The sequence below is a fragment of the Carassius carassius genome, chromosome 18 (genome assembly GCF_963082965.1).
Source record: "Carassius carassius chromosome 18, fCarCar2.1, whole genome shotgun sequence".
Lineage (NCBI taxonomy): Eukaryota > Metazoa > Chordata > Actinopteri > Cypriniformes > Cyprinidae > Carassius > Carassius carassius.
The window spans coordinates 28,817,974-28,845,688 of record NC_081772.1 but is presented as its reverse complement, the minus strand read 5'-3'; the positions used below and the strand labels follow the sequence as shown (position 1 = coordinate 28,845,688).

Sequence of the window (27,715 nt, the reverse complement as noted above, 5' to 3'; positions counted from 1 at the left end):
TGTGGTTTGTGCTTTTATTTATCACCACCCCATCTTCTTTCCCATTCAAGGCAAATTTACACTCAAAGTAGCTACAGATGCTTTTCCTGGGTCTAAGAGAACCAGTTTAATCAAAGAAAATTAGTTTATTACATTATAAGATGCACAGTATATCTGAGAGATTTCAGAAAAATATAAAACGATGACACCAGGAGACAGTTCTTGCAGAAAAACAGAAGGCTTTGGTAGTGACACAGCAAGTTCTCTTCATGACAAAGAGAAACCAGAGCAGGGTTCTCAAATGTGTTCTGCTCAGGATCTGTAGTGATATGTACCATAGAACATGTTTCAACATCATATCCTGTGAAACAGAACAGGATCTAGCCCATGGTTTCTTTCCTAAACCTTTGGGACTAAGAACCGAGAAAAGTACTAGTTTACACTGCAACTGATATATACAGTTTATATGTGTATAAAAAAAAAAACACACGCATAGCAACAATTTACAAAGTTTAATCTGGGAAACTCATATAATCAGCTAAATTTACCAGCGTACATGATCTCCCTCATAGTTTTGGTAAAAGAAAGCATAGAATCAAAGTCCCTGTGTGGCGGTAAGAATGAGAAACAAATCCGCACAATCATAAATTAAGATATTATTTCAGGAAGAAAATACTCAACTTGTTTCAGCTACCATTAAAAAAAGTCTTTGAATAAATTAGTGTAAAAATACAAAGCTCCACTGCATCATTAGATTCTCAGTTTTTTAAAAGGCACAAGACAAGTGCATCCTGAATAAAAAATAATAAATACAGCACAAAGTGTCAAGACAGACTCAACCAGTCACCACCAAAGATGGAAGAGAGAAACAAACACAAACATATAAAAACACATCCTACAGGTGCGTCTCATAAAAATATGCCCCGATGTTACCAATAAATCAAAAGAAATAAGAATTTATTTTGCATAATAAAAATCAGCCAGTTTTTAGGCCATTTAAAATTGTTGCCATATTCATGAGAATTAAACACATTTGAACCCAAAATCCCTTCATTTTCATTATTTTAATTGCATTACTCTAAAAATTTTAATTACATAAAAAAATGACTAATGCAAAGTCGTGCATTATCTCTTCACACCAGCATAAAGGCAGCAAGAAAAAAAAAATACTACTATGATGTATAATTATTATTAGATATATTTGTTTGCATTACAGTAATGAAAAATTGAGGTTTGAAATGTACTTGTCATGAAAATAATCACAATGCTGATATGAATGGTCCTACATTACAGGCTTGCTTTATTCGTGCTCGTATAAAATATAATTTCTGGCTGGTTTCTTTTGATTTCTTGTTAGTTTCTCCCACACAAACACATTCACACTAAACATAGACTAAATCCCGCCCCTGCTCAGGTCCGAACCCCTTGGATTGGTTGACCGGCTCGTCCTCCTCCCCGTCTGAATCCTCACACTCGATGGGCTTGGGACTGCTGTACGGGTGGCCATTGTCGTCGAAAAAGCGGCGAAAGGTGAACTCGTAGAAGGCGTGCTCGGGGTGCTTGCCGTTCTTGAACCAGCGGTTGAGTGTGTCATGGTTGCTGTCAGTGTCATCGTTCCAGAGCTTGTCGGGGTCAACGGGGTCAAAGTTGGAGGTGTCAGTGCAGTGTGTGATTTTGGGGATGTAAGGCGCATGGTGTTGCTGCCGCAGGTCTGTGGAGAAGTCGATGCTTTTGAAGAAGGGATGGGCTTTAATCTCATCAGCTCCATTTTTCCCTAGGCGGTCTTCCGGGCCACGGCAGAGCTTCAGGATCAGGTCGGTGGCCTCCGGACTCAGCTTGGCCTGCTGGGGGATGTGTAGGGTCGTCTGCCAGTTTATCACCTGAGATGGACACAACCACAAAGCAAGATTATTTAACTCTGTGTGTAAACATGCAAACATAGAGCTGATAACGGCACTGACTGACAGCATCCGCTGACCAATATCAACTCTGCTGTATATGTGTGTTACAACATGATGAGACCAAACACTCATCCACCTCAAAGGACCAACATATATTCTCACTTTCATCTGGGTCTCAAGAGGAGTTGTTGCCAGAAAAGGAGGCTGACCGACTACCATCTCATAGAGGATAACACCTACACTCCACCAATCACAGAGCTGGGTGTAACCTAGGATTGAACAAAAGAAATAAATAGATTGAACAAATCATATCACTTAAATCAAAAAAAGATTTGAATTGTGTTATTTACCTGATTTAGTTTTGTTATTTGACATTTAAATTTCACAAAGAACTGCACCGCATTTTGTCCAAGCTATAGGCTACTTAAAAGGACATCTTGTCTTAAATCCGATCTGAAGACAGAAAGTCTTCTAGGTTTGGAATGAAATGCGAGGGAGTATATTATTTATGTGTGACCTTTAAACATTGTATTTCTTCATCAAGCAATCTTTGTAACTGCATGAAAAGTGCTTGATAAATAACCTTTACTACGGTTCACATGCAGTTGTCTGACATACCTGTGCGCAGCAGAACCTCAGGGGCGATGTAATTGGGAGTGCCCACCAATGAGTGTGCCAAGCAGCGCTGATGCTGTCGAGCGGCTCTGCGCTCCAGTGGCTTCAGTCGGTCTCCACAGCGACAGTTAGCACTATCCTCCCACTCCTTACTGAAGTCCATACTGTCCTGACGCACATGATCACCTGACAGGTCACAGAGACAGAAAGAAACATCTTAAGACTGAACCAAAGCCCTTTATCAATTCTCCAATGTTCCATTCAACAATATATTCAGGAACTAGAAATATTAACAGTCGCTTTGATGTGATGGTGAAAAATGACTGTTTCGTCAGAATAAAGTCAGACCTGAATGTGATTTTTCCTCACCACAACTCACTTTTAAGGAAGCTTTTTGACCGGGACTTCAAATGGTGACACTTCTTTTTCATATCTATTGAAACTTATTTGTAAACTTCATTAACACTAATGTAATACACCTATTAATACTAATGTGTGTAATGCATTGACATATTGCGCGAACTATTGGCAAGATTTTATAAAGTAGCTATTTGACTATAATAAAAGGTCTTCGAGCAGTTAGGCTCACCACTTTGGTAGTATTTGGAGTCGTGAGTCCATCGGAAGCCAGTGCACAGGCCAAAATCTGTCAGTTTAATGTGTCCATCACGATCAATTAGGATGTTGTCAGGTTTGATGTCTCGATGGATGAAACCCATTTTGTGGACGCTTTCCACAGCACAGGTGAGCTCTGCAATGTAAAACTGAGCCAAGTCCTCTTGGAAAATGCCCATTCTTATCAAAAGACTCATCATGTCCCCACCAGGGATGTAGTCCATGACAAAATACAAGTTGTCTTTATCCTGAAATGAGTAGTACAACCGGACGACCCACTCATTATCAGCTTCAGCGAGAATATCCCGCTCAGCTTTCACATGGGCCACCTGGTTCCGCAATAGGACATCTTTCTTACGGAGGGTCTTCATGGCATACAGCGCTCCCGTGTCCACTTTCCGAGCCAAACACACTTCTCCAAACGCCCCGATTCCCAAAGTCTTGATCTTTTCAAACATGGATTTGTCCATTTTGGCGCGCTTGAGGCGGATGTAGTTGGATTCTTTCTGGCACAGCATCATGTGCATCTGCTCCTGAGCGTCACTTGAGAGTCCCACCTGAACACAAAACACGCGTTAAGACAACAGCTCTCACAAAACAGATGCTCATCCATAAATACAGACAAACTCACTCACACCACACACAAAGACAAAGATTAAATTAACTTCTGAAATTATCTGAGACAACATAAAAAACCATTAAATCATGCAATATTCACAACTTTGGCAAACAGCATTCAGCACTGAAAAACAGCCACACATGCAATGCACAGGGTTGCCTACAGTGATCAAAATCACATAGAAAACCTAATTTGGATCTTGCTTGAATTTCAACTGTAGTTTGTTTCCCTCAGCATGACTAATATTTCCATTTAGATTTCATTTCATGTGCATTTCAATACACAAGTATGCATCTCATATGCTTTTGTCACTTCTCCGGCAGGAACCCAACCTGAAATCTTACTGAAATTGGGTTGTATTTTATTGAAATGGTAGGATCATAACACTAAACATGAACACATCCAAATAAAGCCAGTAGCCCACCGAACTGGACCTTAACCACAGGTGCAGTAACAATAAAATACAAGGTTTGAGGTGGGTTTAAGAACTATACACCCACAGAACACTTCAGGTTTATATGATCTATCATATAATAAATTCTGTACTGTACGTTTCTTTTTTAAAATATTTTGTCTAAACTAATACTACTTTATCTACCAGTAAAAGAGTAGTACTGTGCTCCATTCATATACATCACTACCCAACACTCACCAATCAGCACAGAAAATGTGAAAAGGCAGGACAGACACCACATAGGCATAGATGTGAACAGAGCTGCAGGAAACCCTTAAGACGGTAGATTCGTCCTAAAGCCCAGTGAGCTGCCTCGCAGTCTAATGTCTAGATAGATAGCTCTCCTAATCACAGAACTTGAAGCAGCCAATATGAAGTGCTCTTCGTAGGCAGCGATTCTGTGTGTCACACAAATGGCACTCATCACTAGGGATGTAACCATTCACTCAACTCATGATTTGATTCACAATTTTGATTTCACGATTTGATTTCGTCACTTTTTTATATATATAAAATGAGATTGAAGACATTATATAGTAAATGAAAAGGTGTCATTTTATTAGGCTACTGATGCACTTTTCTTTGTGAAATTGAAATGTAACAAAACAAAATTAATTTTAAAACAAGTTACACAAATAAAAGAAAAAAAACCTAAGGCTTTGTCTTTGCTCTTTTCATTTAAAATTAGAGGGAACCACTGGATTTTAATCATGATCTAAACAAAGATGCAGCATGATTATTTATTAATTTAAATTAGAATATATAATTTTGAAATTTGAAGCAAAAACAGAATGGTCTGACTTCAGTTTGTGAAAATATACTACATAAAACATCTGAACAAAACAGCAGGAGCTCTGAATGAAGCGAAGATTCACTCTCTGACTGCAGGTGGTGCTCATGAACAGCAATGATACAGTGTTTCCTGTGTTACTGCTGTAAACAAAGCAGAGCTGCGCTTATGAACACTACTTTAATATGCACTGTTCAGAGGCAAGATGAAAAGAAAATACCACAAAGTTTTTTAGATAGTCCGTTCCCCTCAGAGATAAATTTATATAAACTCCTATTCCAAATGTATCACGATGTGTTTGGCATCTCAACCGATTTGAATAGTCACATATTGACCCTACTCATCACATAATGGCACAGGAGACTTGCCTTAATTTTAACAAAGAATTGGTATTAGTAAACGGCTAACGTAACAACACAATATTCTGGTTAGCATAAAAATATTTGAATCATATTGCATTCTGGGATTGCATTATCTGCATCCTAAATTTTTGACTTTGCAGGAGAGGTACCGTATTTTCCAGACTATAAGTCACACTTTTTTTCATAGTTTGGCTAGTCCTTCGACTTATAGTCAGGTGCGACTTAATTATCAAAATTAATTTGACATGAACCAATAGATATGAACCAAGAGAAAACATTACCGTATACAGCCAGGAGAGGGCGCTCTATGCTGCTCAGTGCTCCTGTAGCCTACCAAAGAAAGCATAGAGCGCCCTCTCGTGGCTGTAGAGGGTAATGTTTTCTCTTGGTTCAAAATAAATGAGACTTATAGTCCAGTGCAACTTATATGTTTTTTTCCTCGTCATGACGTATTTTTGGACTGATGCCACTTATACTCCGGAGTGACTTATAGTCCGAAAAATACGGTATTACAATGCCTGACTTTAATAACAGCCTTTGCGATGTACAAGCACGTTCGCTGTGATTTTGCCAAGTAAGACATGTTCCTGGATCAACATTATTGTTCAAAAATATAGACTAAACCCAATCCCTACCCCAAACCTAACCTTACCCATAATTTATTCCTAAAATCAGAGGGAAATGATAGCTGATTAACAAGGGTGTAGAAGCACCTAACTCTGATTTAAAGCCTAAAACAGATATTTCCTTAAAAGTTATCTCTCTATTCTGATTGGTTGATTGGAATGTTGATCCAGGAACATGTTGTACTTGGTGAAATCACACTCACCGTACAAGCACCTATGGCCTAAAATGTGCTCTAAGTAGGCAGCTCACTAGGCAGCTCACTAGGCTTTAGAACGGAGCTCATAAGAACATTCGAGGAACATACACATGCGGTCTAACTTACTAATTGAGTCTTACTTTACCACTCTTGAGTGAAGATTACTCCAGAAGAAATCTTTAAACTATGAAACCGAGGTGATCACACATAGAAAAAAAAGTAGGCTTACGAAGGAGATCCACAGACTAAAAGATATGCAAGACAGACAGACAAGAGGAGAATAGGGAGAATAAAAGGGAAGGAAAGAATAATGGAAGAAAGATGGGAAAAGTTAGAAGTCAATAGGAAATAATCAGCAGAGCGGAGAAGCAAAGAACATTGTGAGAAGAATTGCATGCTAACCCGCTGCATCTCGCTCTCCAACTGCTTCTTCCTTCGGATCCTCTGCTGGTGGTTCTTCAGGATGTTCTCCACATGCTGCTCCATGAAGAACTTGAAAGCCTGCGGGGAGTACATGGGAACTCTGCTGTCCCCTTTGCGCTCCTCGTTACGTTTCCAACGCCTCACCGGCACGGGAGATGTTGTGATCTGTTTCTTTTCACATTCCTCCAAGCCCTCAGTACGCTCGCTGGAGCAGGTGCTGTCAGTGTCGTTGTCGACTCCATCCTCCTCTTTGTTGCTGGGTTTTGGGCCGGGGTTGGGCAGATGCTGTAGCAGGTGTATAGGATAAGGAGGGGGTGGACCTTGGTAGCTGGGGACTTCGGGGGCAGCCGTGGGGGCAGACGGCTCTTGATAAGCGGAGGATGGAGGCGGTGGCTGCTGTATCCAAGGTGGGTGCGTAGGGGCCACAGCAGTGTGCAGCTCTGGCTTCAGCACACGTATACTCTTCACCGGCTGCAAAATGGGGGCCAGGGTAATGGTGGTGACAGTCGTGCCGGAAGGTTGAGAGTTGGGCACAGATGGACACTGACGTCCACTGGGCTGGGCATTGGTGAAGGAGTTGGAGCGTCCCGGCACACTGTGGGGCCATGACAAAGGAACGTCCAGATTGGTGCTGTGACCAGGGGAAGTCTGAGGCTGCTGCACAGAAGGTCTGACCTGGGGTAGTACCCCAAGGTTGTACATATCAAGGTTGTGGCTATTGCGGTTGGCTCCATTTGAGGTTGCAGCAAGAGCGCTGGATTGCATCTGCTGGGCCGTGGGACTCTGTCTGCTAGTCTGGTTCATGGAATAGGGAGGCGGGAGTGGCTGCCGACCACTGCTATTAATGCCCACATACTCACTTTGTATGTTGCCATTCTGAGGCCAGGATGGAGGGAAGGTGAACTTGTTGCCCCCGGGGTTTTGCATGATGATGGGTTGCCGACCCACAGACACTGGACTGATCCCTTGCTGCGCCTGGGATGGAGGGTTTATATAGCCATCGGGGCGGGGCACCTGAGGCACAGGAGAGAGCTGAGGCACCATGTAATCCGAGTTCCCAGGATAACGCTTGGTTGAGGGATTGGAGTCCCATGAGTTGGGAGGAGGAGTGATGCTACGCACCTGCCGTGGGAGGGGAGGATTCACTCGTTGACCGCTAGCTCCAGCAGCAAGATTTTGAGGAAAGGTAGCAGGCCGTGAGAGGTCGCTTTGAGGTCCAGGGCTACTGGGACGATAAATCATGCCATCATTCATTAGAGCACTGTGTCGCTGTGGGGCCAGAGATTCCTTTGAACCCTTCCAGCTCTTGCGCCGCAACACTGTCGGTGTAATTTGGGATGGACCTAGAGAGGACACATACATAAATCAACAACAGAAACCTAAGCAGAATTTCCAAAGTCCTGTAAACAATCATATTTATTTAGATTTTAGGTGAATTATCCCTCTTAGGAAAAATTAAAAGTCAGCTAAAGCTTTACAGGGAACCCTATCAATTGGTACATTAATATAACATTAAAAGGTATTTACATTTAATGATATTACGTTTCATTTAAAAAGTGGCTGTCATATAATGGTTTATGACGCCCATTTAAACGTACATCAAAACATTAGAAATTAAAGGTGCAAAGAGCAATGAGATTTCTTTACAAAAGGTAAATTAAGGAATTATATTTACTTATTCAATAAATCAATGTTATTGCAAATGTTAATGTACTTGTTCATCATTGTGACAGTGTTTTGTTTGCAAGAACAACAAAGTGACAAAATGCGCTCTGTAGAGCAGTTTGTCTGTTTAGGGCTACTGTACAAACATGTTGGCGACTTCCATGTAAGGGGACCCGCGGTGTATGTAGATAGAAATTGTTCAATCTAAGGTAGGGATGGGCGATATATAGCATTTGATTGTCATGCGCAATTTGCCAGTAAAGCCGGTTCCCTGATTACCGCAGCTGATGGCAATTTAGCGGTAATCAGGGAACCGGCTTTACTGACAAATGGGGTGGTTGATTGGGGTTTGACTTTTTTTAAATGTTAGTTAGTGTGCAATGTTGCTTATTGAACATAAACAATATCTGCAGTTGCAGCGCTGAAATTTCTTTAAAAATTCTGGCAGTTTAGTGCCTACAAAAATGGTTGGTAATGGACTACAACGAGTTACTTCCCGGGTCAGATACATCACGAACCCAGATGAACCCCCGGCCCCAGGAACATTTAATGAAGGGGGCGAGGCCATGCTGTGCTGCTTTAAAGAAGAGGAAGAGAAAACTAGGGGTGCACGTAAAAAACTATTCATTTTTAAAATCGCAATTTTATCTTCTAACGATTCTGATGGATTCACAAGTTTCAAAATCAATGTTCTAAAGCAGCGGCTCTTAATACAGGTCCTTTTGTCGCTCTGCATCTCTCTCGCTCTCATTCAGATTGTCAGATCAGCTCCAACAAACTTTATTTTCACCAAGCAATGAGAAGTGTTATACACGGATGCGCGTACGGTTGCTGTCCTGTTTTAAAGCTTTAATCAGGATACAACCGTATATTAAAAGCTAACAGAAGCAGTAGCATTTACAAATAATAGCTTATCTAAAAGTATGAGACAACAAGAAACAAACACACCATTAAGAGCCATGCCTGCACAGGTTCTGCGAGATCCTCTTCATTAATATTCTCTACTCTCAATCGGACTCAGACTGATAAGCAATATAGACGCCATTGTTTACAAATACAACCGCAGTATGACAATATGGGCAAAATTTATATCACAATATATTTCTTCATTTCGGTCGATACTATATAATTTCCGATATCGATATGAGCACTATTAAAAAAGCCTTGTAAAAATGGCCAAAAACGCCAACAACAGATTTCTGTGCATACAAACTTATTTGGGTGATTCTCATGAAATCCAGATATAGAAGGTGTCTAGCATCAGAATTTTTAAAATGCCCTTGAAGCCAATTTTCTTTTTGCACATATAAGATTGAGGTCTGAACTTACTATAACCATTATTTTTAGAAGATTTAAAAAAATATTTCCTATATAATTTTTTAGATGAAGTCCATAAAATATTATCATTACCGCAACATGACATTACATTAAATATATGGTTAAAAATTTGTATTTTTGGCTAATGTTAAAGTAGACCCTTATTACTCATGCTCAAAGCTATGTAAAACTCTGGAGAGATTACTTTTTCATATTTATTATTTTTTGTAATATCCTTATTTTCTCTCATTACCGAAACATGCGTGATGATTTACAATTTCTTTTATTTAATTGTTTTACTAAAAGATACCATACACATTTGTCATGTAGCAGACCTTAAATAAGCAGTGTTGTATAATATGTATATACATTTTAAAACAAAGTATGATTATCTAATTATTGCTTAATTTGTAAAAAATATAGATGTTGCGGTAATGAAAATGCCATTTCGGTAATGAGGATCAATGTTTCGGAAATGATATTTAGCTCACACATTCACTGTTGACAAAGGGGTTTGATGCCTAAACCTATTTTACATATTTAATACTCATACAATTTTTAAAAGAACATTTATTTCATAAACAGTGTTTCATTTTCTCATTTATAGTAATCATCGCAGTACCATGCCTTGTGTTAACAAGTTACAATCTTATGCTCTTCTTAAGAATCATGTCATGTAGCCTACACTGAAGTACTAACAATTATACAACCATTAGTATACATTTTATCATTCTAGTTAAACATACAACCATGTAATGAGAACTTTTTCAATGTAACATATCGTCATGTGGTCCTGAGAACATTTAAATGTAACAGCATCATGTGCTCTTGTAAAAAGAATTTTGTTTAGCAAAAACACTTTGGTCCTGACATTGAACCACACAACCTTTTTCTGAGAATAATTTAATGTGAAGAACTTGAATAGCAGCAACTCGATTTATGAGTTGGTCAAACAACTAAAACAAACAACTGGAACGACTGCTCTGTACCAATCATGTTTTCCCTCAACTGTAACTCATTCATGAGCATTTCTTGTGTTTTGCCCATATGTCAGGTAAAATGCAGAGATTTTTCAAGGCCCCACCAACTCCATCTGGTGCACCTTTGCCATGTGATGCCTCAGTATAGTTGCAGGTCACCCATTCAAATCCATGCATAAAGGGCACAGTGGAGGCTAGATAGAAAGATGTTTTGTTTCTATACTGGGAAGTTGGGCCATCTGAAATGAAATGTAGGTTGTGGACTTCAGGATACTTTCCTCGTATGTATCTCAGCACTGGGTCAAGATGAGCCCAGGTTGCCACTGCATCGTGCTGTAGAGATGATGAGAGGGATGCGAAGGCTTCCACTCTGCCCCTACTGAGATAGAGTACCCCGGTGTGGAGGGTTACCTGATCATTCCCAGTTCCAAAATGGGTGTCCTTGATTTCTTTGGCATATTTGCAGCTGTAATTTTCGCTGTAATCCACATGTACAGCAACAGCATCATCTGTCAGGGTATCTTTCATTGCTTTCAATGACAAATATTGGTTCTTGACATTAAACATGTGAATGGCAAAACCTGGAAGGTGTTCTGTTGTTAGGGCCAGCAACCGCTCAATGGATGAGATACGTTTTTCGAGTACCGTTTTCTTTGTCTGCCTTTCCTCTGTAGATCCATCCTTGAGGGTCTTTGTTACAGTGACAGACCTTGTGACCCACTCTTGCCAGATGACAGTGTTCCCCTGAGTGAGAGGATCTAAGGATGTGGGAAAGGTCTTTTCAATGCATTTTTTACATCTGCCGTACATGCAGGACATGTTGCCAGTGTCACACACACTGGACTCCACAAGATCCTCTGGGCTTGATGTTTCAATGATACCCAGTTGTTGCATTCTTTTTAATTTAAAGCCAATGTTCTCATGTATTTTACATGCACACGTCTCTCTGTCTTTAACTTTAGGCCTAATAATCCAAAATGGCCTCAATCTAAAGAACTGAGCTTTGGACACTGTTTGCTCAGGATGTTCAACAAGGAAGCGTTGATGGAGTTTTGCCAAGGTGTCTGTGAGTGCTCTTTTTCTATAAATTTGTCCCTTACGACGAATCTCTCCAGACTTGCCATTTATGATAGTTGAGACATCATCCCGATGTAGGAACATGCTCACAACCTTGACAAGTTGTTTGCGCCTGCTATTGATCATCAGTCCCTTTTTAGCCTCTCTGATACTGATCCTCTGTGAAATATTTGCTGGTAGCATTGCACTTTTTGTTCTATTAGCCGCCAGCCTTCTAATTTTTCTGTTTAGTGTCAGCAGTTGTGTTTTCTTTGCCCTAAGTTTCTCTTCAACATACCTTAGTTTTGCTCTTAATTTGGCCATAGTCCTTGATGCCCGCTCTCTTTTTTTAATGACTGGCCGTGTTCTCTGGGGGGTGGATGCCTCAATTGGCCCTTTCAGGTCTAAACTTTCTTTTGCTGGTGTTCTGTTCAGACTTTCATTATTTGTGTCTAGTTCCTGTCTGTTTTTTTCTTCATTTCCAAAGGAATTTTCTGTCTCACTTAATGAAGATGTTGGGGTTAGATCTAGAAGTGCTTGCTCTTGCTTTTTTTTTTCTGTAATATTTTGCCGAATTTTTCTTCCACATTTTTTTTTCTCTCATGCTGTCTACTTGTGAGGTCCTGAGTAGTCTTAATTTTACCATTTTCTTTACGTTTCCGATACCTGAAAAAGAAAAAAATAATGAAAGGTGAAATGCAGTAAGCACTGACATAAAAACAAACTTTGGACACAATTTGCACACAATTTTTCATTTATGAATGGTAGGTGTGTGTGTTTGTGTGTGCATGTGTGTGTGTGAGTGTAAGCACGCACACACACATGTCTGTGTGTGATATTAGTGAAAGAGAGTGTGTGTATCTACAATATAGTGTATACTGTACAATTATGTCAGCCTTCACATTTGCATGTCAGCAACTGTGTGTTTGTGTGTGTGTGTACTTATGTTTCTGTGCGCGTACATGTGTCTGTGTGGGAATGAGTTCAAGTGTTGGTCAAAACAATTAATCTAAGTTATATTTGCTCCCTATTATCGCCCTGTCCCCTGACCTTTCTCTCTCCTTTCTTCTGTACTCCTCAAGAAACACTGGATTACTATATATTTTTTCCCTATGCTTTGCAAGCCTGTCTTTCGCTGATGCCCTTTTCTTTTCAACTGATGCTTGCCTGTAACAAAATATACAATATCATCTTGATTGAATGTAACATTTTATAAAAAAGACATAGAAATACATTGTTTTACAGTAAAAAATTAAATAATTTAATTAAATATTACATTTATAGTAGGTGGCCTATACTGCATTCATACTCCTTTTTGTGGAAGCACTTCATAAAAATGAAAAATTAGTGAGCCCTGCTGGGGGGGTTGTTATAGCTATTTTGTTTACGCAATCTGTTCAAGAAGTGTTTAAGGCAAATATCAAGTTATATTGAAATTAGCAAGAGTTATAGTGCACGTTCCTCCTTCATAAGTCTTTTTCTCATTACTGAAACATTGAGTATCTCCACCGCAACAGGCCTTCAATTGTTGCGGTGAATGATAATGGTGTTGCGGAGGATGAGCGACCTTAAACATTTTTGCTTACTGTGGAAGCTAAATGAGGGTTAGCTAAACTTTCCCTATCTTTTTATATTTAGACCATAATGGGGTATATAGTAATCAAAAAATTAAACCGGCAACATTTTTTAAAACTTCACAAACTCATGTTTCGGTAATGAGAACTAAAAAGTTGTGTAGGTACTTTGACAAACAAAATTTTAACTTTTATCTGGAGAAAAAAAATAAGAACTGCTTACCTGGTAGCCATCTTGAGTGTCACAGTCAATTATGTCCCTTCCAGCAAAACTCCTTGAAAATGTTAGTTCCTTGAGGACTTAAACAATGATTGAAAATTGTTGCGGAGGATGAGAAAATTGGTCTTGGACACATTTATATTCCTTATTATTTTTACTACATTTACCAATGATCACCAAATACCACATGTTTATTTACTGTAAATGTTTATAGTACAACATGCACTGAAGCTTTTTATTTTTTATAATTTTTAATTATAAAAAATTCCACCTCAAAGAACCCAAATCCAGTCATGGACACGTTGCGGTAATGAGAAATTTTCCCTTAAATGTGAAAAAAATTAATAAATTTGTATTTATGATGTAATTTGAAATCATGTGCAAAATAGTAGATGAAGAGATGTTTATAACTGTATCTTTCTTATTTTGATAGCATTTACTTTTATCATCAAAATGTTTCATGACACCTCATAAGTCTAATTTCGCGAGAATCACCCATTTATGTCTAGTCATAACTAAGTCTATGACACCTCATTTAAAACCATATAATATTTTACATTTGCATTTATTCATTTAGCAGACGCTTTTATCCAAAGTGACTTACAAATGAGGACAGTGGAAGCAATCAAAAACAACAAAAAGAGCAATGATATATAAGTGCTATAACAAGTCTCAGTTAGGTTAACAGTACACGTAGCATGGGCTTTTAAAAAATATTATAAATAAAAAGAAAACAGATAGAATAAAAAAAAAAAGAATAGAGCAAGCTAGTGTTAGGCCGGGTTCACACCGCAAGCTGCAGCAGAGCAGAAGCAGCGCGTATTTTTTTCGGTGCCTATTGTTAACAGATGAGAGCGTTCACACCGCACGCAGAGGCTGCGCGGCAGAGCGTTGCAGAAGCAGAGCAGAAGCAGCAGTGCCGCGATTGTTTCGGCGCTGGGTCTATTTTTGCTGCGCTGCAGACGCTCAGTTAAAGTGAAAGTACACCTTTGATGGACAAAATAAATATGATTTCACACAAAAAGTGCTCTAAAAGCACAAAATAAGCACATCTAGGGTGTTTTAACAAGAACTCGAGTAAGGAAAGAAAATTAATATAAAAAAATATGTATAGAAGATAAAGTGACAATGATCATGGCCAAAATACACATGTACTGAAACGAAAAAGTAATTTTGCTCAAAATTTGCATTAATGATATCTACTGTGTTTTTAGCAAATTACATAAAAAATGTAGGCTATGATATTTAAATTCACATATTTTTCTATTTTTTTTTATTATAATTGTTTGTTTGTTTTTACAAAATCTTTCAAAGTACTTAGTTCTATCCAAAAATAAACTTTTTTGCCGAAATACAAAAACAACTTTAAATAATCGATATTGCTAGTTTAGCCTTAGAGATTTATTTATTATTATTAGTAGTAGTCGTATTCTTATAAATAGGCCTATATATTGGCAGAAGAAGGATGTCGTGCTGACATCATGCTGACAATCATAAACAACAGCACGTGGTGTCACAGGCGGTGGTCTTCAGAGTGCACCTGGAAAGACAATAATGGGGATCCACACAATGTACTTTACAAAGACTTGCATGAGAAGGAAAAAGCATGGGATGAAGTTGCAGCTGTTCTTATTGCAGATGGCAAGTAATTTTATAGTGTTTTTGACGCTTTCGCTGGCACACAAGCAAACAACTTAATATTTGATTCAAAATTGATTCAACTGGAACCATTTATTTACAATTTCTAAATTACATAAGCACACAAATAACAAAAGCAGGTGTATATATAATAAACAAGTAAATGCTGATTTCAAGATGAGCAGGAAGGGCTGTGAACCATTTACAATACACAGAATTTAAAACCGTGTATTAAATGGTTTTCAAGGTGTCCTTTGGTAAATTTGCTTGCAAACAAACCCAGTGACAAGATGGTAATATGCACCATGTTATCTCCTACGTCGGTTAATGGGACGAACCCAAAGTCTGCGTCTTTTTCATAGTCTCCTTAATAACAAATATAGCGCAATGGCCTTTCTTCTATCAACAACACTTACGGCACGGAAAACAAAGACAGCAAAACAAAGATGCAACAAAAGTTACAATGAAATTATTAATTTAAAAAAAGCTTCTTGCCAAGTCTTTTTATTTAAATGTATTTTAAATGGAAATAAAGCAATGCGAACTTGCCCATTATAGAGTACTCTGTCCAAAATCCGCTGTTCAGTTGCGCGCTGCCTCCGCTGCCGGTGTGAAAGCAAAATAGGCACGCGCTGCTTCCGCTCTGCCTACCTGCTGCTAACACGCTGCTTTCGCTCTGCTGCAGCTTGCGGTGTGAACCCGGCCTTAGAGGTCTTTACACACACACACACACACACACACACACACACACACACACACAATTGCATAATAAATAAATGAAAAGAAAATAGAATACAAAAAAAGATTAGAAAGGTAGTTAGATTGTTTTTTTCTAAGAATAGAATTAGAATAGTGAGTGTTAAAGTTAGAGTGTCAAATAAAGATGGAAGAGATGGGCTTTAAGCTGATTCTTGAAGATGGCTAAGGACTCAGCTGCTCAGATTGAGTTGGGGAGGTCATTCCACCAGGAGGAAACATTTAATTTAAAAGTCCGTTAAAGTGACTTTGTGCTTCTTTGGGATGGCACAATCAAGCGACGTTCACTTGGAGAACGCAAGCTTCTAGAGGGCACATAAGTCTGAAGTAACAAATTTAGGTAAATGGGTGCAGAGCCAGTGGGTTTTGTAGGCAAACATCAATGCCTTGAATTTTATGCAAGCAGCTATTGGAAGCCAGTGCAAATTGATAAACAGAGGTGTGACATGTAATATTTTTGGCTCACTAAAAATTAATCTTGCTGCCACGCTCTGGATTAACTGTAAAGGTTTGATAGAACTGGCTGGAAGACCTGCCAAGAGGGCATTGCAATAGTCCAGCCTGGACAGAACAAGGGCTTGAACAAGGAGTTGTGCAGCATGTTCCGAAAGAAAGGGCTTGATCTTCTTGATGTTGAATAAAGCAAATCTGCAGGATCAGACAGTTTTAGCAGTGTGGTCTGAGAAAGTCAGCTGATCATCAATCATAACTCCAAGGCTTCTAGCGGTTTTTGAAGGAGTTATGGTTGATGTGCCTAACTTGATGGTGAAATTGTGATGAAACGATGGGTTTGCTGGAATCACAAGCAGTTCTGTCTTGGCAAGGTTGAGTTGAAGGTGATGGTCCTTCCAGGAAGAAATGTTGAGCTGAGATGCGAATAGCTACCGTCGGATCATCAGGATGGAATGAGAGGTAGAGTTGAGTGTCATCAGCATAGCAGTGGTATGAAATGCCATGTTTTTGAATGACAGATCCTAATGATGCCATGTAGACAGAGAAGAGAAGTGGTCCAAGAACTGAGCCCTGAAGCACCCCAGTAGTTAGATGTTGTGACTTGGACACCTCACCTCTCCAAGATACTTTGAAGGACCTATCTGATAGGTAAGACTCAAACCATTGAAGTGTGGTTCCTGAGATGCCTTTTGCCAGTAGGGTTGATAGGAGGATCTGGTGGTTAACCGTGTCAAAAGCAGAGGACAGATCAAGCAGGATAAGTACTGAAGATTTGGATTCTGCTCTTGCAAGTCTTAGAGCTTCAACAACTGAGAGCAAGGCCGTCTCAGTTGAATGTCCACTTCTGAAGCCAGATTGGTTGCTGTCAAGGAGGTTGTTGTGTGTGAGAAATGTAGAAACTTGGTTGAGCACAGCTCGTTCAAGTGTTTTTGCAATGAAAGGAAGGGAAACTGGTCTGTAGTTCTCTAAAAGAGATGGGTTGAGGGTGGGTTTCTTAAGTAGTGGAGTTATACGTGCCTGTCTAAATGATGAGGGAAAAACACCAGTTTGAAGGGATGTGTTGATGATGTGAGTGAGTGCAGCTACAACTGCAGGAGAAATGGCTTGAAGGAGATGAGATGGAATAGGATCAAGCGGGCAAGTAGTAGGGTGATTAGAAAGAATGAGTTTTGAGACTTCTGCCTCAGAGGGAGATTGTGGTGTGGAAAATTGTGGACTAATGAGTTTAATTTTATTAATGAAAAATGTGGCAAAGTCGTTAGCTATTAGAGATGAAGCAGGAGGAGGAGGAGGAGGACAAAGAAGTGAGGAAAATGTTTTAAAAAGCATGCGAGAGTTAGACAAATTGTTAATTTTGTTATGGTAGTATGTCATTTTAGCAGTTGAGACATTAGCAGAGAAGGAAAATAGGAGTGACTGATACACATTAAGGTCAGCAGTATTTTCGGATTTGCGCCACATCCTTTCAGCAGCTCTAAGCTTAGAACGGTGTTCGCGTAAAATATCAGATAACCAAGGGGCAGAAGGGGTGTTACGGGCTGGCCTGGAAGATAAGGGGGCAAACAGTGTCTAAACAAGATGTAAGAGAAAATGTAATTTTAGAAAAGAAAAACAGCACAAATAAGTTAATGTTCAGCTTTATATTGTATTTAGCCTTCATACAAACAATAAATGTGAAATCACTGTCAAATAATCATCTCAGACTAACCTAATTTATATTAATATCCTTAACTTCAGACTATAGGCTAATATACACTTCCAGTCAAAAATTTTTGAACAAAGATTTTTAATGTTTTTAAAAAAGTATCTTCTGTTCACTTAGCCTGCATTTATTTGATCGAAAATACATCAAGAAGAGTAACATTTTGAAACATTTTTTAATATTTAAAATAACTTGTATTTGGAAATATTTTAAAATGTAATTTATTCCTGTGATTTCAAAGCTATATTTTTAGTATCATTACATGATCCTTCAGAAATCATTCTTATATTCTGATTTGCTGCTCAATAATCAATAATTTATGTTTAAAATAGCAGTGTAGAATTTTTTCAGGTTTCTTTGATGAATAGAAAGTTCAGAAGAACATCATTTATCTGAAATAAAAATTTTAAAATTATAAAAAGGTCTTTATCATCATGTTTGATCCATTTAAAGCATCCTTGCTAAATAAAAATGTATATAATTTCTTTCCCAAAAAAAAATAAATCATGTTGTTACAAATGCTTTTTATTTCAGATAAATGCTGATATTTGGATCTTTCTATTCATCAAAGGATCCTGAAAAAAAAAAAAAACCTCACTCAACTGTTTTAAATATTGATGAGCAAATCATCATATTAGAATGATTTCTGAAGATCATGTGACACTGAAGACTGGAGTAATGATGCTCAGAAATTCTCCTGCGCATCACAGAAATAAACTACATTTTCAAATAAAGCATTTATTTAAATAGTAAAAATATTTAAATTTTAAAAATTAAACTGTTTTGCTTCACTGTGGATCAAATAAAAGCAGTCTTTGTGAACAGAAGAATTCTTTAAAAGAAAAACATTTGGTACAAATTTCTTTTTTTTTTTAAACCATTAAAAGTCTTACTGTTCAAAACTTTTGACTGGTACTGTAATCTGTTTATTCTTATAGATTAAAACAAATGTTCTTTAGAAGTATAAAGAGTATGAAAAGTGCTCTGAGCTGCTGCAGAGAGAAAAAAAAAAAGTGTTGCTTGCAGACGGACTAAAAAATGCAAACTTGTCCACCAGCAGGAGGCGCTGTGAGAGCAGCAGAACCAGTGGTTTCTCCAGTAACGGCTGTAGTTAATCAAAGCAGCTCCGCTCATGAATGCTTCTTTAGCAGATAAAATGAAAACGGCATCAAAACTTTTCTGAAGACAGTCGGCTCCCTTCAGATACACATTCATAAAAAACACCCGCGACACATTTTGATTTTAAAATGTGCAATAGTCATGTTTATTTGCAATGTTCATATTTAACGAAGTCAAATGCTACAAATAAATCAATGAATGGGAAACAATGGTAATTTATATCGAAATATCGGAGTGTTATCACGTTACTGAAAAAAATTATATCGCGATAAATATTGATATTGAATTATTGTCCAGCCCTAAGCACATGCCAATGAGGTGAGGGGCGGGACGTTCAGACGCACACTCGGGGGTTAAGCCAATCACAACACACTGAGCCGGCTAACAAATCTCCCATTGTGTATTTCTGAGGAATGGGCTTCATAAAAACATAGGAAAATAATTCTCTCATTTGTGAGAGAAGGAACAGAGCGGTCTGGAATTAAGGTAAATTATGTGAAAAATAATGTGTGTTTTTTTTTTTTTAAACAAAGCATGAACAAGTTAGACTGCCCCCCATAAACATAGTTTGAATTACAGAAATATAAGTTTTGGTGGGGGTCCAAGGTTATAATCGTTAACGAAAACGAACGAAAAACGAAAACTAGAAAACATTTTCGTTAACTGAAATAAAAATTAAAACGAGGCATACATTACAAAAAAAGTAAGACACACATTACAGTTTGGCAAAACTAACTAAAATAAAATAATATTATAGAGTAAGTGTCCTTAGATTTTGTCTTTGTCAAGGTCTTTCATTTTTTTAACGCTATTTAAAACACACAGTGTATTCATTCACCTGCATTTCCTTTCCTTTCCCTTCCCTTCCGTCACTCATGCGTCTCTCACATGCACACACACACACACACACACACACACACACACACACACACACACACACACACAGCCCCTCCCCTCCGTGCACACCGCGTCTCCATGAGAACGAGTGTTGTTTCGACATTGAAAGCAAGTTCGCGAAAGGTTGGTATCTCGTGAACACCTTTACACAATCACACATTAAAAAGTGGTATAAAAATATTTTAAATTCTGAATATAATTTTGTCAGTGTGTTAATGTCGACCCGAGAAGCGATTGAGCCTTCTTTAGAAAGTAAACTATTCGCAAGTTTGGGGTAAAATTCACTTTTTGGTTGTGGTTTTCAATGTCAAAAGCTGTGATTCAAATATTAAATAATGTTATGTCAATTTTTTTTACGTTTATACTGAATATTTGCTGCTTCAAGCCAGATCGAGTAGGCTATTGACTGTATAGGGTAAATTTAGTATAGGGTGTGAAAATTGTACAGCTGTGGTATTTGTATAGGGTGTGAATTCTGTATAGAAGATGTGACTAAAACTAACACTAAAACTAATAAAAACTAAACTAAAACTAAGCATTTTCAAAAAACCCACTTTAAAAACTAATTAAAACTAAACTGAATTTGAAAAACACAACATCAGTGAAACCTGTGGAAACATAAAAAGAGCCAAGTAGCCTAGGCTAAATAGTACATGCTAGTATTTGAATTTGTTTTTAATTGGTTAGTATTGTTTTTACATTCTATTATTTCATATTTTTAGTTCGATAAATGTAGTTTCATCAACACATGTTGCACTTGGTGATCATGGTGGGGATTGATGTGGTAGTGGACCATGAAGGTCATAGAAGAAGTGAAGGAGCAGTACCCCCCAATTATGGTGGGGTAATTCGCACTCTGCCCATAAACACAATCAAGCCTAGAAATAATAATAAAAAAAAAAAAAAAAAAAACGGTAAACCACCCCTTTATACACCTCTGAAAACATAGCTATGTATATTTCATTTCTGTCAATAGATCGCTGTAAATATTACACATTGCATCTTTAATTAAAATTTAATAAATCTGTGATACAAAGCATATTTAACCAAATTATTGTCTCTAGAGTTTTTCTTTTTAGCCAAGGAACAAGCTTTGGACGCTGAATTGCTTTTGTGAGGTAAATGCAATATGTGACATTTGTTTTACTGACATCTCCCCAGGTTTTAAACACTGGTTAAGTGATTACAAGATTTCAGGTAATTGCACTGTATCTTTCAACATACTTTCTGATGTTCAGTCATGTGTACTTTGGGCTACAACTAGCACTAAAGAGGAAAAGATTATCTCTTTCACCTTCAAGCACATTTTTTGTTTCATATAATTACTATGTATACTGCTCTTTTCATGAACTATCTGCTTATGTTAATGCCCATGTAATGGTTTACGATAACACCATATTCTCTTCTTCAGAGGTGCTCAGTCCTCCTCCTGGAACTCTACCATAGCTAATCAACAGCTACGTCAAGAATAGCATTTAATATGCAAATTTTAGCATGCCTGGAATACCTAGCTAAACTAAGTTGGCAATGTGACAGTGTAGTTCATTCTATGCAATGCACTCTACCTTTCATTACCAATGTGATGCATGAACCAGACGCACAACCAGTCATGATCGACCATAAGTTTTAGATAAAACAGTTTTACTAAAACATTAGATCATTGGCAACAGAAAGAAAAGATTAATTGTTCTGAAGACAAATAAGATTTGTACACATCCACACACACATTTAGATCTAATATGGTTTCAATATTTCTAGTCATAAATCATGCAAATAATAATAATAAAAAACAACAACAACTCTGTCTAAATGACTAATCAAGTAGCAAGTGTTAAGGACCTTAATATTTCTAACAACAGGCCATGCAAAAAATAAAATAAAAACCTATTTATGGATTCAATGGACTACCTATGGATTCATTGTTTCAAGCCATATGGATGAAAAAAACAACAACAACAACTCTGAGTGTAATTAGGCTGGATTAGACAACAGGCCAGATACTACAGAACTATTACATCTTGACCCCATAATGTCTTACTGCAACCCGCAACAATTCCAGCAATTCATAACTATTTATGATGTTGCTATCAAAATAAATTAATACATCAAATCATGGAAAGGGCTACCTGGTGGTTCTACCTACCTGGGTTTTTTATGGCTGTGTTGACAGGACGTGCTGTTATCTGCTCCCTCGCAGGCTCCTGGAAGTTCATCCTACTGATGTACTCGATGGCTGCCTCCACGCTATGACTGTTCGTCTGCTTCAGAGCGTGAACCACCATCGCCTGTACAGATGCACACATGCATTAATATATGCATTACTACTGAGAATCAATCAAATACGTTGGCACGCATTAACTGGCATTTAAATACAAACTGTTAAAACCCCGCACAAGAGCTGCTAATAGAGATAGCCATAAGCTCACAAAACTTTTATTGGCATTTGTGCAATAATGTTTTATTATTTCATTGCTCTCTGGAACACTTGCCGGTGATTGGTGAGTGGCATTCTGTGGTCTATGACATTTGTGGATTATGTATAACTGACAGCGATCCCAGGCAAATAATTGCATAAAGTACATAGCTGCACTAGTTTCATGTCACCTCGTATCACTGCACACGCTCTTATCACAAAACAACATAATCTGCAAATCAATATCATATGTCCTTTTACTTTTAGTTATTTGGCAAGCAACGATGCACAAATTGGGATAATGTACAGACAGTCGCTTCACACTGAGTCCTGATCACCCTGTCTGGGTTTCAGACAATACATCATACTTTACTGAAGTATTCTCAGTACAGAGAATACTGTACAACCACAGTAAGAGAACAAAATCTGTTTTGACAACATCTATGCACGTAGACCACATGAAAGAAAAACACAAACAAGGTAATTAATCTTATTGGAAAGAAATGTGTGTATCACACCCAGTGTGTTGCCAAGTCCAAACTGAGGCCATCCTTAAAAATATTCTTGTTTGCCGTAACCTGACCGACCCTGTCAATTTAGGACAGACTCAATTTTGTTTATTTTTTTGCTTTTAGTCTGACCGACTTGCCGATTGTAAACATGCGTTAAGACCGACCAATTTTTTTACTCTTCAAACAACTAATACAAAAGCAATAAAATAATATTAATTATATTGAAGTATTGTAAATATATACATTTCCTAGGCTTACATACAAACGAAGGCTATCTTCTTTAATTAAAAAAAACCTTGTGACATCATCTATGTTTACACTATTGGTTAACGGATGTCACACTATGCGTGCGCTTCATCTCAGACTCTCATTCACTGTCAGAGTCAACGGTTCGCGCTTGGTAATGATGGCTGTGGCTGCAGTAAACAAAATGTTCGCGGTCACTGTTCAAAGTCATACGGGTTCGGGCACCCAATACATCTAAAAAATTCATTAAAACAGCTCGACACCGCTTTAACTTGGCACGAAGTTCTGGAACCATGCCTTATCCCATCTAGTTTAAAACCGTGACCGTGTCACTTTTTGTGTTCGAAAATCTATTGCACGAATAGATTGGACCAACCAACACAAGTTTTGAAAACGAAAATAGGAAATAGATTTTAACGACCTTCTCTCGGAGCACATCTAGGTTTTTTGGAGCGCGCGTCACACAGCAACTGCAGCTTTGGAAACACAAGCATAACAGCAAATAATAGTTCTGCACAGTGTTTCTCTTTTTACAACAGAAATGTGAATTCTGCCGGTATTCAGACAGTCTCATACAGATTCGGGCTAGAATCGCCTAGGGCTGTCAAAATAGCTGAAAAACCAAATTCGCATTTTTTACTTAAACATGATCAAAATTGGAATTGTATTCGAATTTAAAATGCATAATTTCAGTTAGGGTGAAGAAAAGCTTTTTGCTTCTCTTCTGAGGCCTCAAGATAGCGCATAGAACAAAATATTACTGCATGTTTATTTAAAGCATCAGAATACATGACTGTGAAAACATAATATTTAAAATAATGTTTATGAACCTATTATTAAGTTGCTTAAAGAACTATAAAAAAAACAGCGTCATGTATGCATGCATTGTTAAATAAATAAAAAGAGCGGAAAACCAGTAACATAGAATACATTTTTTCACTTAAAAACATGAGATGCAGTGGGATGGGGAACAAAAACCCAACATAAAGTCTCGAGATATTTTTTGAATATTAAATTAAATACATTAATTTTACATGTCTTTCTAAACATGCAGCTCTCTTGTGCGAGACGCGAGTCCAATGGTGTCCCTCTAGAGATGTAAACAAGATCTTCGCCACATTGATGTTCTCTTTTTTTGTAGTGGCTTCTACTGGATATTCTAACATAACCTTATAATGCAATGCCACATACATCCTCACCGCATCTCGTGCGCCACTGATAAAGATCAAGTATACTTCGGCCGTCCGCACACTGTCTGCATTATGTCCTTTTCATCATCTGCGTGCGGGCATTTTTTGAGACTGCGCGGACGGTGCGCGTACACGAGGTGAAAGATGAGACAGCAGATACTGTGTGTCGAGCTCGTCCGCCTTTGAAAGTTGTGTACGTAGACACGGCTGTGCGCGCGGCGAGATGGAATGGAACACGGACTGTGAAGTACCGGGGCTCATAAGGCAGCTTCCTTAATGCACATCTAAAATTTGAATGCAAGCTTTTGGATGTACCTATATTTGGTGTTATTTGCCGTATAAAACTTACTTAAACATGCAAAATCGGTTTTACAATCGATTCAATGATCACTTGTCGCTCAAATCAAACAGGATTTTTTTTTCACAAAAGTGACAACACAAGAAAGCAAAGTAAACGGTCTCTCATTTGTAGGTTGCATTGATACCTAGCGGTGGATGCAAGTAAAACAGTATAACAGTACCTCATTTTTTTTCTTCTCACCTGAAATTCATGCAATAAACATGTTTTTGACAAAGATTTAAATTTGTTTGTGGTCTATATAGCCTGCATCAAAATGAGGTTTGCAATGATGCGCCCGAAGCCACGGGTTGAAGACACAGTCAGTGATGTCACGATATGCTAATTTGTTTAAATTCATACCTACGTCATCACCATAATTTACTTTTTTTTCTTCTTTTTTTTTTTACATTGAAACTTGAAAAAAAAAAAAAAAATATATATATATATATATATATATATAGACCGACCTACCAACCCTTTTTAAAAAAAAAATTACTGTTACTGCAAACCAAAATATTTTTAAGGATGGCCCGAGCTACTCTAACACTCTTTCCGCAGGTTTAAGCGACCACAAGAACGTGATATTTAGCCCCTAAAATGTGTATTTTACCCCCCAGAACTCTATTTTTTACAGATCCTGCCGTTTTTGTTGTGATAGTCTGGCAGCCCTTCCCTCAGTGTTAGTGAGCATCTGAGAATGACACGTTGCGCTCGTGTCTCCAACCAAAGCTGGTCTGGCAACATACCATTTCTGTCATTCCTCAAATAAGTGAAATTATAAAGTGACAGTAGAGAAAACTCCCAGCACAAATTATTAATATGACACATTTGGTGGTGGGGGGTGGGGGGGGTATACAAACTTGTATGTTCTCAGTAAAATCTCAGTATGTTCCATCCAGATTCAACCAGCTCCATTACCTGATCGAAGCCAGCATCCTGCAGCTTCTGCAGCATGTGTCTGTTGATATCTGCGTTGTTTCCGCTGGAGGAAGCCTTATTAGCAAACGGTATGAGTGATTCACGGATCTCCTGCAGTGCTCGGTGATGCTGGGGGTTCCTGGGGTTGTTGCTGCGCCCCTGTTGTCTGGGATCGTCCGGCGGTCCCTTCCCAACGCTCACGTCAGCTCTGGGAACGTCTGCCGACCGGGACAGATTCCTCAAGCTCTCTCGGATCTCCTGCAGCATCTGTTGACTATTGCCACTGCTCGCAGGGAACGTGTTGGGTCGCATCTGTCTGTATCCCTCGGGTTTCTCGCCCCTCTTCATGTAAGTATTTTAAGTGCCAAGGTGGTGAAGAAGAGACTCCTGGGTGCAAGTGTGAGACTGTCTGGACTTCAGCGTTTGGCCTGCACACTACAGAGACATCATTAAACATGCATGAGGGAATATAGAAGAATCATTATAAACACTAACATAACTTCAGCTGAATGATTAAAGCTTGTAACAGCTACATGGACATCCTCAAAAAAAGAAAAGAATGAAGGACTATGCTTTTTTTAACGTGTTTCTTCATTGGATTTTACTTTGTTTTTAGTGATATTGATAGTTCAAGGCCATAAAACCCCATTTCGTTTTGTGGTAGGTCTAGATATGCCTTTCTAAAGCTTACAAATATTTAAGGCTAAATTAAAAGCCCATCAACACCAGTGATTGTGATGATCATAATAAGCTACTGCAGTGATAAATAAGATATATTAATTTCTCTCTAATCTAAATTCGGCCCACTGCATGTGTCTGTGATGTCTAGTTAGGCATCTCTATAGGTTTTAAAACACAGTCGCAGTGTCCAATTGATTCACGCTCTGTTAATTCAGATCGGCCTGAAACTGCTGAAGAGTGCAATAGTATTGCCACATGAAGCCCTTAAAAACGTTAAACATTATTCCCACTGAATAACGACTATTTTACAGCTGATAAATCATTTATGAATCGGTGCAACAGGTGACTGAGGCCTAAAGCTGAGGCGATAGCATACTGCTACCATACACCGAACGAAATACGTTCACCTACCATTTACTGTTGGTGAGGCATCGTTTTTGGACACGTATAGACCCCTGCGAGCTTTAAAATCGCGAGCACTTCCTCTGCTGTGTCTGACAGATACATGTATTTGTTGACGGAATGTCTGCCTCTCTTCGGTATTTACTGTCGTCTTGAGTTTTACAACGGCTGTCATGCGCGTCACAAGAGCCCGGATGTTGTAAAACCCCTTTAACTCCGCCCCCAGAGGACTCCCTTCTGTGTGAACGCGAGTCAGTAGAAGCGAAGCGCCCAGTTTGTCACATAATAAATTGACCTCCTAACCATGATTTGTTTTCAACATATTCAGCTATATTTTGAGTTGACTACGAAAAATAGATATTCTACATGATAAATACTTGTTTTTTTTTCTTTAAAAAAATGAAATGTGGGAATTGATGCTGCTATGTGAGTCTCAGAGCCTCTTATCTATGGTCTGCCTTCTCTGATCCTCAGTAAACAGAGGCATTTCTGATTGTGTGTGTGTGGTCCTCTTATTCCCTACATTATATGGGGACCGAATGTCCTCATAATGAAGTAATTCCAGTAAATTGTGACCAAAATTTTTTTGGTCCCCATGAGGAAACAAGTTTTTTTGAAAATCTAAAAGTGCATAAAGTTGGATAAAAAATACAGTTTGTACAGTATAAAAACCATTAGGTCTATGGAATAACACCATCAAACATGGAAACCCAACATGTGTGTGTGTGTTTATTTTCTCATTTCAATTCAAAAGGTTACGAAACTTCAATACTTTTCTTAGATTCAGGCCCACTATCTATGACTGTTAGGTGCCCAAATAGGCTACTATTTTCATATTATTCATAATATTGTTAGGCAAATTTGGGATTTTCAATAGGCTGTTCAGGTTTTTTAAAGGTTCCTAAACATGTCGCCACAACACTGTAATGTAGCACCAGTGCTCATCAATAACATAGTGGTCATTTCTGGTATTCCTGGGGTCTCTATTATTTTTCTCCAAGTCAAGAAACACTATTGTGAAGTTTTTCATCAGTTAGTTGTCCTAAAACCATAAC

General features: G+C 38.3%; 1 protein-coding gene across 1 annotated transcript; it reads right to left on the bottom strand.

The window, feature by feature from the left end:
• Positions 1-26,852, bottom strand: LOC132092783 (serine/threonine-protein kinase LATS1-like). The gene is made up of 8 exons (XM_059499173.1): positions 26,670-26,852; positions 25,578-26,012; positions 22,102-22,243; positions 6,561-7,924; positions 3,085-3,667; positions 2,499-2,681; positions 2,043-2,149; positions 1-1,859 (listed from the first exon to the last, which is right to left on the bottom strand). Exons 2-8 carry the CDS (start codon positions 25,923-25,925, stop codon positions 1,362-1,364), a joined length of 3,225 nt encoding a protein of 1,074 aa, XP_059355156.1. The 5' UTR covers positions 25,926-26,012; positions 26,670-26,852; the 3' UTR covers positions 1-1,361.
• Positions 26,853-27,715: the final 863 nt, after the last annotated feature.